This window comes from Pelodiscus sinensis, chromosome 1 (assembly GCF_052426305.1).
Source record: "Pelodiscus sinensis isolate ZL-2025 chromosome 1, ASM5242630v1, whole genome shotgun sequence".
NCBI classification, from domain to species: domain Eukaryota; kingdom Metazoa; phylum Chordata; order Testudines; family Trionychidae; genus Pelodiscus; species Pelodiscus sinensis.
Window position 1 is genome coordinate 136,798,110 of NC_143052.1, and position 13,339 is coordinate 136,811,448.

The 13,339-nt window shown below is 46.6% G+C and overlaps 1 protein-coding gene across 1 annotated transcript; it reads right to left on the bottom strand.

The window, feature by feature from the left end:
• Positions 1-589: 589 nt before the first annotated feature.
• Positions 590-1,391, bottom strand: LOC142830526 (late histone H2A.2.2-like). The gene has a single exon (XM_075936125.2). It carries the CDS (start codon positions 1,153-1,155, stop codon positions 703-705), a length of 453 nt encoding a protein of 150 aa, XP_075792240.1. The 5' UTR covers positions 1,156-1,391; the 3' UTR covers positions 590-702.
• Between the last annotated feature and the right edge of the window lie 11,948 nt (positions 1,392-13,339).

Genomic DNA, 13,339 nt, shown 5'->3' on the forward strand with positions numbered 1-13,339 from the left:
CTCTCCTCTGCACCCAACCTTTCTTTCATTAGTAACATGGAAGAGTGGCCCTTGACCATTTACTACATTCTTGTAGTGTCTCCCCATCAAAAATTATTGCCCACCCCTGCTTTAAAAGGATGATCATTTATGTTAACCTCCCAGATATTTAATAATTTCATAAAGCCTGTTTCTAATATCACTTGTACTGATATAAATCTGATTTTACTCTAAAATAGTCAATGGTTTTATTAAAAAACAAAACAAAAAACAAACAAAACCCACAACAAAAACCATAAGAATAAAATAAAAACCAAGCCCATGATTACATTTTTCTATCTTGAGTTTGCTCTTTTCTATGCAATACACAGCAACTCGACTATAGGAAGAATGTTCCTAATATTTAGTCTATTGGAGGAAATGCCTGAGCAAACACAGGAATCATCTCCAAAAATACCATTTTGATAATTTCTGATATAAATTTCTTAATGAAATGAATGAGTTATATCTTTCTAGGATTTCATACAATATTTTCAATTATGCTACCTCACCCACCTCTCCTTATAACTGCAGGAGATTAAAAGAGGAAATCCATTTACAAAACAAGATCTGGCATTTTAACCGCTTTTATTAGACTATACTGAGGCATTTGAAAAGAGCCTTGCAACAAGTTAGTGCCAGTTCTCCCAAGTCTGGGGTGGCACTCTCTCCTTTGTTCTCTTCTCATTTAACCGGGACAGAGGCAGGGGCAATCCGTCTCTTGATGGATCTCCTGCCATTTCTCTTCTTGGAAGGTAAAGGCACAGCCTGATTTAAGGGCAGAACCCCGCCCTGAGAGATGGTGACACCTCCCAGAAGTTTCTTGAGCTCTGAGTCACTGTGGATGGCCAGCTGCAAGTGCCGCGGGGAAATCCGACGCTTCTTGCTGCGTGCAGCGACTTCCCCAGCAATATCCATAATCTCGTGAGTCAGGTACTGAAGCACTGCAGCCATGTAGACCGGTGCTCCAGCTCCAATACGGTCTGCAAATTGTCCTTTGCGTAGCAGTCTGTCTATGCGACTGACAGAGAACAGCAGCCCAGCCCGGGAAGAACGGGTGATTTTGGCCTTGGCCTCCTTTGTGTTTGAAGTCTCACCAGAGTGCTCAGACTCAGACTCAGACTCAGTCTCAGACATATTGCAGACTCGTAGCTTAGTTTAATTTTTACTTCCTTGTCTTGGCTTGCCTGGTTTTCTTTTCCTTTCTTTAATGGTTTGTCTTTTTTTCCTTGCCTTGCCTTACTTGCTGGTCTGTGTTCGCTTTATCTTTCTTTCCTTTGCCTTCTTTGCTCACTTCCTGGTTTGTCTTGGTGAAATGTAGCTTGGGTAAGCTACCTCTTGAAAAGCAACCAGAGTTTCCACTGACCTTGTCTGAGCTGCAGACCTTTTATAACCTTGGCAGAGGAGAAAATGTACTTCTGATTGGTTGGGTGTGAACCAATGGGAAACTGCATTCTTTATTATCCAAGCTGGTGGAGACATGTCATTCTTTATGACATCATTGTCATTGACTCACCCTTTGTACTGTAGCTTTAGCCAGCTACACAAGATAGCTATGTCTCAAGAGGACTGTGAAGAGCTACAAGACGATCGCACAAGACTAGAGAATAAAATGGCAGTTGAAATTCAATGTTGATAAATGAAAGAAATGCACATTGGAAAATGTAATGCCATCATACATATAACATTATGGAGTCTAAATTATCAGTTAACACTAGAATCATAGGATCATAGAACTGGAAGAGACCTCAGAAGGTCATCAAGTCCAGCCCCCTGCTCTAGGCAGGACCAATCCCAACTAAATCAACCCGGCCAGGGCTTTGTCAAGCCGAGACTTAAACACCTCTAGGGATGGAGACTCCACCACTTCCCTAGGTAACCCATTCCAGTGCTTCACCACCTTCCTAGGGAAATAGTTTTTCCTAATATCCAACCTGGACCTCTCCCACCACAACTTGAGACCATTGCTCCTTGTTCTGCCATCTGTCACTACTGAGAACAGCCTCTCTCCATCCTCTTTGGAACCTCCCTTCAGGAAGTTGAAGGCTGCTATCAAATCCCCCCTCACTCTTCGCTTCTGCAGACTAAACAGACCCAAGTATCTCAGCCTCTCCTCATAAGTCATATGCTCCAGCCCCCTAATCATTTTGGTTGCCCTCCGCTGGACTCTCTCCAATGCATCCACATCCTTTTTGTAGTGGGGGGCCCAGAACTGGACACAATACTCCAGATGCGGCCTCACCAAAGCTGAATAAAGGGGAATGATGACATCTCTGGATCTGCTGGCAATGCTCCTCTTAATGCATCCTAATATGCCATTAGCCTTCTTGGCTACAAGGGCACACTGTTGACTCATATCTAGCTTCTCATCCACTGTAACCCCCAGGTCCTTTTCTGCAGAAATATTACTTAACTGGTTGGTCCCCAGCTTGTAACTATGCTTGGGATTCTTCCGTCCCAAGTGCAGAACTCTACACTTGTCCTTGTTGAACCTCATCAGATTTCTTGTGGCCCAATCCTCCAATTTGTCTAAGTCATTCTATACCCTATCTCTGCCCTTAAGCGTATCTACCTCTCCCCCCAGCTTAGTGTCATCCGCAAACTTGCTGAGGGTGCAATCCATCCCCTCATCCAGATCATTAATAAAGATATTGAACAAAACCGGTCCTAGAACCGAACCTTGGGGCACTCCACTAGAAACCGACCGCCATCCTGACATCGAGCCATTGATCACTACCCGCTGGGCCTGGCCTTCTAGCCATCTTTCTATCCATCTCACCGTCCATTTATCCAATCCGCATTCCCTTAACTTGCTGGCAAGAATATTGTGGGAGACCGTATCAAAAGCCTTGCTAAAGTCAAGGTATATAACATCCACTGACTTCCCCATGTCCACAGAGCCAGTTACCTCATCATAGAAGCTAATCAGATTGTTCAGGCATGACTTGCCCTTTGTGATCTTGGAGTCCTTGTAGATAGTTCTCTGAAAACATCCACTCAGTGTGCAGCAGCGCTCAAAAAAATAAACAGAATGTTAGGATCATTAAGAAAGGAATTGAGAATAAGACAGAATATCTTAGTGCCTCTATATAAATCCATGGTACATCCTGAATACAGCATGCTGATGTGGTCTCCTTGTCTCAATAAAGATATCCTGGCATTTGAAAAAGTTCAGAAAGGGGCCACAGAAATAATTAGGGCTATGGAATGGCTGCTATATAGGCGATATTAATAGTAGTGGGACTTTTCAGCTTGGAAAAAAGATGATTAAGGGGGAGGTATGATCATGATTGTTGTGGAAAAGTGAAAAAGGAAATATTGTTTACTTCTCTTCATAACACAAGAACCAGGGGTCACCAAATGCCATTAATAGACAGCGGGCTCGTCTACACTGGCCCCTTTTCCGGAAGGGGCATGTAAATTTCACCAGTCGTCGTAGGGAAATCCGCGGGGGATTTAAATATCCCCCGCGGCATTTAAATAAAAATGTCCGCCACTTTTTTCCGGCTTTTAAAAAAGCCAGAAAAGAGCGTCTACACTGGCCCCGATCCTCCCCTTCCCTGGAGCCCTTAAAGATGCAGCCTCAGGGGAAAGGGTTTATAGCAGACAGGAGGCCCTGACAGCCCTGAGCCACCTGCAGCTGCCACAGCTTCCCTTTGGGCCACAATGAGCAGGGATTTCCCTACATCCCCCTCCCCAAGTTGAGAACTAGTTACATGCCAATTTAGTGATTGTTTGGATTTGAATTGAAATTGAAATACTAATACACACTTTAAAAGCATATACAGTGTATGATAAGATATGTGTATCTGAAAAAGTATAATAGATTTGAAAAGTATGAACATAGACTAGCTTCCTTATACAGCTGTTGTTTTTTATGACAATGTCATTTTGGTGATGTTGGCCAACCTAATAATTTCAAATTATGATTTGTAAGCAAAATCAAAATGAGCTCTCCCTGACAGCTAGCGATGAGCTGGGGGCTGGAGGGAAAGGCTTCCGGACAAGATTATATTTACATTCACACCTAATCTAACTAGGTATCCAGCAAACAGAACTGTGTTGCCCAAGTGATAGATTTTGGCTGGGATTGGGTTACAAATAACTTGAATGCCCTGGGGGGAGGAGGGGGAATGAAATGTTGTTGTTCTTATTGTATGAGTAAAGGGCAGTAGAACTGTACTTAACCTGTACTGATTGAGGGCATCGAGAGGGTGGGGACAGGTGTTTTGCTTGATAGTCTGTCTGAGTCACAAGCACTATTTGACCAGCCTCTCTCCACTGTTTAAAGACAGCTGATTATATAGTCTTTTGTTTTGTTAAGTGACCACTACAGCTGAAATCACTGATAAGAACATAAGAACATAAGAACTGTCATACTGGGTCAGACCAAAGGTCCATCTAACCCCGTATCCTGTCTGTCAACAGTGGCCAGCACCAGGTGCCCCAGAGAGGGTGGACCGAAGACAATGATCAAGCGATTTGTCTCCTGCCATCCCTCTCCAGCCTCTGACAAACAGAGGCCAAGGACACCATTTTATCCCCTGGCTAATAGCCTTTTATGGACCTAACGTCCATTAAATTATCTAGCTTCTTTTTAAACTCTATTATAGTCCCAGCCTTCACAGCCTCCTCTGGCAAGGAGTTCAACAGGTTGACTACACGCTGTGTGAAGAAGAACTTTCTTTTATTAGTTTTAAACCTGCTCCCCATTAATTTCATTTGGTGTCCTCCAGTTCTTCTATTTAGGGAACTAATAAATAACTTTTCTTTATCGGCCCTCTCCACACCACTCATGATTTTATAGACCTCTATCATATCCCCCCTCAGTCTCCTCCTTTCTAAACTGAAAAGTCCTAGTCGCTTTAATCTCTCCTCATATGGGACCCGTTCCAAACCCCTAATCATTTTAGTTGCCCTTTTGTTGAACACTTTCCAAGGCCAAAATATCTTTTTTGAGGTGAGGAGACCACATCTGTACACAGTATTCAAGATGTGGGCGTACCATAGTTTTACACAGGGGCAGTAAGATATTCTGTGTCTTATTTTCTATCTCTTTCCTAATAATTCCTAGCATCCTATTTGCCTTTTTAACCGCCGCTGCACACTGTGTGGAAGTTCTCAGAGAAGTGTCCACGATAACTCCAAGATCTCTTTCCTGATTTGTCGTAGCCAAATTTGCCCCCATCATACTGTACGTATAATTGGGGTTATTTTTCCCAATGTGCATTACTTTACACTTATCCACATTAAATTTCATTTGCCATTTTGTTGCCCAATCACTCAGTTTGGTGAGATCTTCTTGGAGCCCCTCACAGTCTGCTTCTGTCTTGACTATCTTAAACAGTTTTGTATAATCTGCAAACTTTACTACCTCACTGCTTACCCCTTTCTCCAGATCATTTATGAATAAGTTGAAAAGGATTGGTCCCAGGACTGACCCTTGGGGTACACCACTAGTTACCCCTCTCCAATCTGAAAATTTACCATTTATTCCTACCCTTTGTTTCCTGTCTTTTAACCAGTTCTCAATCCAAGAAAGGACCTTCCCTCTTATCCCATGGCCATGTAATTTACACAAGAGCCTTTGGTGAGGGACCTTGTCAAAGACTTTCTGAAAATCCAAGTATACTATATCTACTGGATCCCCCTTGTCCGCATGTTTGTTAACCCCTTCAAAGAACTCTAAGGGTATGTCTACACTACAAAGTTAATTCGAAATAACAGACGTTAGTTCGAATTAACTTTGATAGGCGCTACACTAGTGCTCCGTTAGTTCAAACTTAATTCGAACTAGCGGAGCGCTTAGTTCGAACTAGGTAAACCTCATTCTACGAGGACTAAGCCTTGTTCGAACTTACTAGTTTGAATTAAGGGGTGTGTAGCCCCTTAATTTGAACTAGTGGGAGGCTAGCCCTCCCCAGCTTTCCCTGGTGGCCACTCTGGCCAGCACCAGAGAAACTCTATTGCCCCCCTCCCGGCCCCGGACCCCATAAAGGGGCACGGGCTGGCTACGGTGCCCGTGCCAGGTGCAAGCCTGCCAGCACCCAGCTAGCAGACCCCGCACCTGGCACAGCTCGAGCCAGCCACCCGATGCCCCCCAGCCCTCCCCCTCTTCCCGGGACCAGGATTGCGGCTCCCGGGAGCTTGCCCGGGACCGCAAGAGGCGGGCACCTGCCTGGTCTAGTGCAGACATCATGGACCTCATCCATGACCTCCGCACTAGGCACAGGAGAGTGGCCGTCTAGGGCACAAGAGCTGCCAGCCTCGCCACCCAGGAACAGGTGTGCATGAAAATCAAGGGGGTCCACTGAAACCCCCGACCCTGAGCCCTGAGCTTACAATGGCCATCCTGGGTCAGACCAAAGGTCCATCTAGCCCAGTAGCCTGTCTGCCGACAGCGGCCAACCCTAGGGACCCTGGAGGGGATGGACCGAAGACAATGACCAAGCCATTTGTCTCGTGCCATCCATCTCCAGCCTTCCACAAACAGAGGCCAGGGACACCATTTCTACCCCCTGGCTAATAGCACTCCATGGACCCAACCTCCATGAATTTATCTAACTTCTCTTTAAACTCTGTTAAAGTTCTAGCCTTCAAAGCCTCCTGCAGCAAGGAGTTCCACAGGGTGACTATTTGCTTTGTGAAGAAGAACTTTCTGTTGTTAGTTTGAAGCCTGCTACCCATTCATTTCATTTGGTGTCTTCTTGTCCTTCTATTATGGGAACTAATGAAGAACTTTTCTTCATGCACCCTCACCACATCACTCATGCTTTTATAGACCTCTATCATATCCCCCCTCAGTCTCCTCTTTTGTAAGCTGAAAAGACCCAGTCTCTTTAGCCTCTCTTCATATGGGACCTGTTCCAAACCCCTGATCATTTTAGTTGCCCTCCCCTCTCCCACCCTCTCTCTTCCCCTCTCCCACCTCCTTTTCCCAGTCTCCCCGAGTTTTGTTCAATAAAGAGAGTTTCTATTTTTGAACACACGTGTCCTTCATTTTGTACATCAGGAAGGGGGCTAGGGAGGGGTAAGTGGAAGGAGGTGAGGGAGGAATGGGGTACGAGCCCCCGATGGGGAGGACTGGGCTGGCTCTGTGGGCTTCTGGGGGTGGAAGCTCTCCTGCAGCCCCCCAATTGGCCCCCCACCCGGATGGCAACCTGCTCTGTAACCTCTGTAACCTCCTCTAATGACACTTCAATCCAGGACAGTTCCTCAGATTCATCACCCACAAAGGACGGTGCAGATTCAGGAATCTCCCCAACGTCCTCAGCCATGAAGACTGAAGCAAAGAAATCATTTAATTTCTCCGCAATGGCTTTATTGTCCTTGATTTCTTCTTTTATAGCTCGATCATCTAGGGGACCCACAGGTTTTTTAGCAGGCTTCCTGCTTCTAATGTACTTAAAAAACATTTTGTTATTTCTTTTTGAGTTTTTGGCTAGCTGTTCCTCAAAATCTTTTTTTGCTTTTCTTATTACATTTTTACACTTGATTTGACAGTGTTTATGTTCCTTTCTATTTATCTCACTTGGGGTATGTCTACACTACAGAGTTAGTTCGAACTAACTTAGTTCAAATTAGTTAATTCGAACTAAGCTAATTCGAACTAACGCATCTAGAACTAAAAACTAGTTCAAATTAGCGTTTGCTAATTCGAACTAGCATGTCCACATTAAGTGGACCCTGAACAGGGCTTAAGGCTGGCCGGAAGCAGTGCCGGCAGGGCATCAGAGGAGGACTTAGAGCGTGGAGATGCTGTCTCAGGCTACCCGAGGGCTGTGCTTAAAGGGTCCTGACCCCCACCCCGGACAGACAGTTCTCAGGGGTGCCCCGCTTGAAAACCAGTCCTGGCTTGGAGTGCCTGGAGTGCCCACACTGGGCACATCACACCACTCGGCCATCAGCCTGGCTGCACTTGCCGCAGGCTGCCATCTGGGGAGAGGAGGCAATTGGGGGGCTGCAGGAGAGCTTCCCCCCCCCAGAAGCCCACAGAGCCAGCCCAGTCCTCCCCATCGGGGGCTCGTGCCCCATTCCTCCTTCACCTCCTTCCACTTACCCTTCTCTAGCCCCTTTTCTTGATGTACAAAATAAAGGACAATTGTGTTCAAATATGGAATCTGTCTTTATTGAACAAAACTGGGGGAGACTGGGAAAAGGAGGTGGGAGAGGGGAAGAGAGAGGCTGGGAGAGGGGAGGGCAACTAAAATGATCGGGGGTCGGGAACAGGTCCCATATGAAGAGAGGCTAAAGAGACTTGGACTTCTCAGCTTAGAAAAGAGGAGACGGAGGGGGGACAGGACAGAGGTCTCTAAAAGCAGGAGTTGGGTGGAGAGGGTGCATACAGAAAAGTTCTTCATTAGTTCCCATAAAGAAGGACTAGAGGACACCAAAGGAAAGGAATGGGTAGCAGGCTTCTAACTAGTAACAGAAAGTTCTTCTTCACAAAGCAAAGAGTCAACCTGTGGAACTCCTTGCTGCAGGAGGCTGTGAAGGCTACAACTAGAACAGAGTTTAAAGGGAAGTGAGATCAAGTTACGGAGGTTGGGTCCATGGAGTGGTATTAGCCAGGGGGTAGGAGTGGTGTCCCTGCCCAAGGTTTGTGGAAGGCTGGAGAGGGATGGCACGAGACAAATGGCTTGGTCACTGTCTTCGGTCCATCCCCTCCAGGGTCCCTAGTGTTGGCCGCTGTCAGCAGACAGGCTACTGAGCTAGATGGACCTTTGGTCTGACCCAGGACGGCCATTGTAAGCTCAGGGCTCAGGGTCGGGGGTCTCAGTGGACCCCCTTGATTTTCATGCACACCTGTTCCTGGGTGGCCAGGCTGGCAGCTCTCCTGCCCAAGCCAGCCACTTTCCTGTGCCTAGTGTGGAGATCGTGGACAAGGTCCAGGATGTCCGCACTAGCCCAGGCGGGTGCCCGCCTCTTCCGGTCCCGGGCAAGCTCCCGGGAGCCGCCATCCTGGTCCCGGGAAGAGGCGGAGGGCTGGGGGGCATCAGGTGGCTGGCTCGATCCGTGCCAGGTGCAGGGTCTGCTGGCTGGGTGCTGGCAGGCTTGCACCTGGCACGGGCACCGTAGCCAGCCCGTGCCCCTTTAAGGGGTCCGGGGCCGGGAGGGGGGCATAGAGTTTCCCTGGTGTTGGCCAGAGTGGCCACCAGGGAAAGCTGGGGAGGGCTAGCCTCCCACTAGTTCGAATTAAGGGTCTACACAGCCCTTAATTCGAACTAGCTAGTTCGAACTAGGCTTAGTCCTCGTAAAATGAGGTTTACCTAGTTTGAACTAAGCGCTCCGCTAGTTCGAATTAAATTTGAACTAGCGGAGCGCTAGTGTAGCGCCTATTAAAGTTAGTTCGAACTAACGTCCGTTAGTTCGAACTAACTTTGTAGTGTAGACATACCCTAGGATTGGACTTCCACTTCTTAAAAGATACCTTTTTGTCCCTCACTGCTTCTTTTACATGGTGGTTAAGCCACGGTGACTCTTTTTTAGGTCTCTTGCTATATTTTTTAATTTGGGGTATACATTTAAGTTGGTCTAAGTGCTTAGTCCTGCTGTGGGGACAGCGTTCCTGTGGGTACAGTGTTTTTGTGTAAGAGACAGCTCAGACTGCACTAGCAGCGAGGTTTCCCCACTGAGAGCTCAGCTGAAATCACTGAGAGCTGGGTGGAACCTCAAGAGACCAACTCGCAGAGGTCACAATAGCAGGTGGCAGCAGAAGGTGATGGAGCAGGGCCATTGGCAACAGAGCGATGGAGTGAACGGTGGGTGGCACAATGAACAACAGTGGCCAGAGCGAACAGTGAGCAGCTGGAGGAACAAGCAAGGTCTCTTCTTGCCCCCCACCTGGGAGGTGTACTCACGTGAAAAGCAGCTGTGAACTCTGAATCTCCACTGACCAAGGACAACGCCGGTGAGTGGGGTGAGGTGGAGGGAATAATGAGGGGCCCACACTACAAACTGGAGGCCAATGTTAAGTGCATTGTCACTTGTTCATCCTGAAGTTGAACAGTGGTTCCGAACAAGACCAGCAAATGCTCACTATCTTTCAGCAAGAAACTCAACTGACTGGCTAGAAGCATGTGGTGCAACAGTGAAAGTCTCAACAGTTGAAAAAGTGAAGAACTCTCTCACCATATTCAAAAAATGTACATACATGGCTGATGAATGCACTGATGCAAATGGGCATCAAGTATTAAGTCACTGTGTACGTTATCTTGATGTCAGTGGTAGGCCAGTAGATGCATTTCTAGATGTTCAAGTTATAGAAAACACATTGGCTGCATCTGTGACAAGTTTGCGAATGACACTAAACTAGGGGGAGAGGAAGATACGCTTGAGGGCAGAGATAGGGTCCTGAGTGACTCAGACAAATTGGAGGATTGGGCCACAAGAAATCTGATGAGGTTCAACGAGGACAAGTGCAAAGTCCTGCACTTGGGACGGAAGAATCCCAAGCATTGTTACAGGCTGGGGACCAGCTAGCTAAGTAGTAGTTCTGCAGAAAAGGACCTAGGGGTTACAGTGGATGAGAAGCTGGATATGAGTCAACAGTGTGCCCTTGTAGCCAAGAAGGCTAATGGCATATTAGGTTGCATTAAGAGGAGCATTGCCAGCAGATCCAGAGATGTCATTATTCCCCTTTATTCGGCTCTGGTGAGGCCACATCTAGAGTATTGTGTCCAGTTCTGGGCCCCCCACTACAAAAAGGATGTGGACGCATTGGAGAGGGTCCAGCGGAGGGCAACCAAAATGATTAGGGGGCTGGAGCACATGACCTATGAGGAAAGGCTGAGGGAGTTGGGTCTGTTTAGTCTGCAGAAGCGAAGAGTAAGGGGGGATTTGATAGCAGCCTTCAACTTCCTGAAGGGAGGTTCCAAAGAGGATGGAGAAAGGCTGTTCTCAGTAGTGACAGATGGCAGAACAAGGAGCAATGTTCTCAAGTTGAGATGGGAGAGGTCCAGGTTGGATATTAGGAAAAAACTATTTCACTAGGAGGGTAGTGAAGCACTGGAATGGGTTACCTAGGGAAGTAGTGGAGTCTCCATCCCTAGAGGTGTTTAAGTCTCGGCTTGACAAAGCCCTGGCCGGGTTGATTTAGTTGGGATTGGTCCTGCCTAGAGCAGGGGGCTGGACTTGATGACCTTCTGAGGTCTCTTCCAACTCTATGGTTCTATGATTCTATGAACCCACATCTTAGAAGAGTTAAATGCTTGTCAATTGGACCTCAAACAGATAGTTGCTTGTGCATTTGATGGAGCTGCAAACTTCTCTGGAAGACATGGTGGAGTACAAGCTTTGCTCAAAGAAAAGTGTAACCCTAATCTCTCCTATACACACTGCAGATGCCATCTATTCCAACTAGCACTAGTACGAGCTGCAAAATCTTCAAAAGACATTTAAAAAGCTATAAATGTAATGTCTTCATTATATTCTTTTTTCAGCAAGAGTCCAAAAAGACTGAATATCTTGGGGTACATCTACACTAGCTCCCTAGATCCATCTAGGGAGGCTAATGAGGGCGACCGGCATTGCAAATTCCAAGAGAAATACCACCTAATTCGATTTAGGGCTTTATTCCGGAATCCCGTTTCACTGCCATGTGTAGACGTGGGCAGTTACTTCGGGCTAGTCAATTTCTAAAATGGCGACCGGCTGGGAACATGCAAATCAAGAGTGGGATATTTAAATCCCGGACTTGATTTGCAATTCTGGTTGCCCTCATTAGCCTCCTTAGATCGATCTAGGGGGCTAGTGTAGACGTACCTTTGGAAACGCTGGCTTTCTCATGAGCGATCCTTGGCTGTTGTCTTAAAATTACTCCAGCCGTTATTACTGGCTTTGGAAAGTATCTACCAAGATGGTTCGGATCTAAGTAGTGAGGCTGGTGGATTACTTTTGGTACTACATTCAGAGAAGACTATTGCCATTCTCTCTCCCGTAAATCTACTGTTGAAACCACTTGGGTCATTAAACAATGCCATCCAGGCATCTGCTACAACAGTAGTAGATCTTTGTCCAGCAATAGAAGCTACATTTGGATCAATCAGAGAGCTATCCATTGAAAAAGTACTGGAAGAAGCAAAGATTTCAGTCCAGAAGTTGACTAATGAAGGCATTTATATTGAATCCTTAAGTGAAGAGGAAAGAAGTGTTTAAGACAACTGAAAAAGTACACAGACTTGATTCTTAAAAATCTACAACAGTGGCTTCTAGATTCTACTCTACCTCTACGTAGCTTTTACCTGTCCTATAAAACACCAACAGTTGAATGGAGTGAGGCACTACCAGCAATGGGGCTGTCATGTGCTCAGGACAGAATAGAGAATTTGAACACAGAGTGGAATATCATACGACGAATGATTGAAGATTTGATTTCAACTTCTTTTTTATCATTACTAGTGGCTCGACCGGATCTTTGCGCTATGTTTCCTGCGATGAAAGAAGTAGGAATTCATCTCTTGCTGCGCCCAGTCACAATAGAATCATAGAATCATAGAACTGGAAGAGACCTCAGAAGGTCATCAAGTCCAGCCCCATGCTCTAGGCAGGACCAATTCCAACTAAATCAACCCGGCCAGGGCTTTGTCAAGCCGAGACTTAAACACCTCTAGGGATGGAGACTCTACTATTTCCCTAGGTAACCCATTCCAGTGCTTCACCACCCTCCTAGGGAAATAGTTTTTCCTAATATCCAACCTGGACCTCTCCCACCACAACTTGAGACCATTGCTCCTTGTTCTGCCATCTGTCACTACTGAGAACAGCCTCTCTCCATCCTCTTTGGAACCTCCCTTCAGGAAGTTGAAGGCTGCTATCAAATCCCCCCTCACTCTTCGCTTCTGCAGACTAAACAGACCCAAGTCCCTCAGCCTCTCCTCATAAGTCATATGCTCCAGCTCCCTAATCATTTTGGTTGCCCTCTGCTGGACCCTCTCCAATGCGTCCACATCCTTTTTGTAGTGGGGGGCCCAGAACTGGACACAATACTCCAGATGCGGCCTCACCAAAGCCGAATAAAGGGGAATGATGACAACTCTGGATCTGCTGGCAATGCTCCTCTTAATGCAACCTAAAATGCCATTAGCCTTCTTGGCTACAAGGGCACACTGTTGACTCATATCTAGCTTCTCATCCACTGTAACCCCCAGGTCCTTTTCTGCAGAAATACTACTTAACTGGTTGGTCCCCAGCTTGTAACTATGCTTGGGATTCTTCCGTCCCAAGTGCAGGATTCTACACTTGTCCTTGTTGAACCTCATCAGATTTCTTGTGGCCCAATCCTCCAATTTGTCTAAGTCATTCTGTACCCTATCTCTGCCCT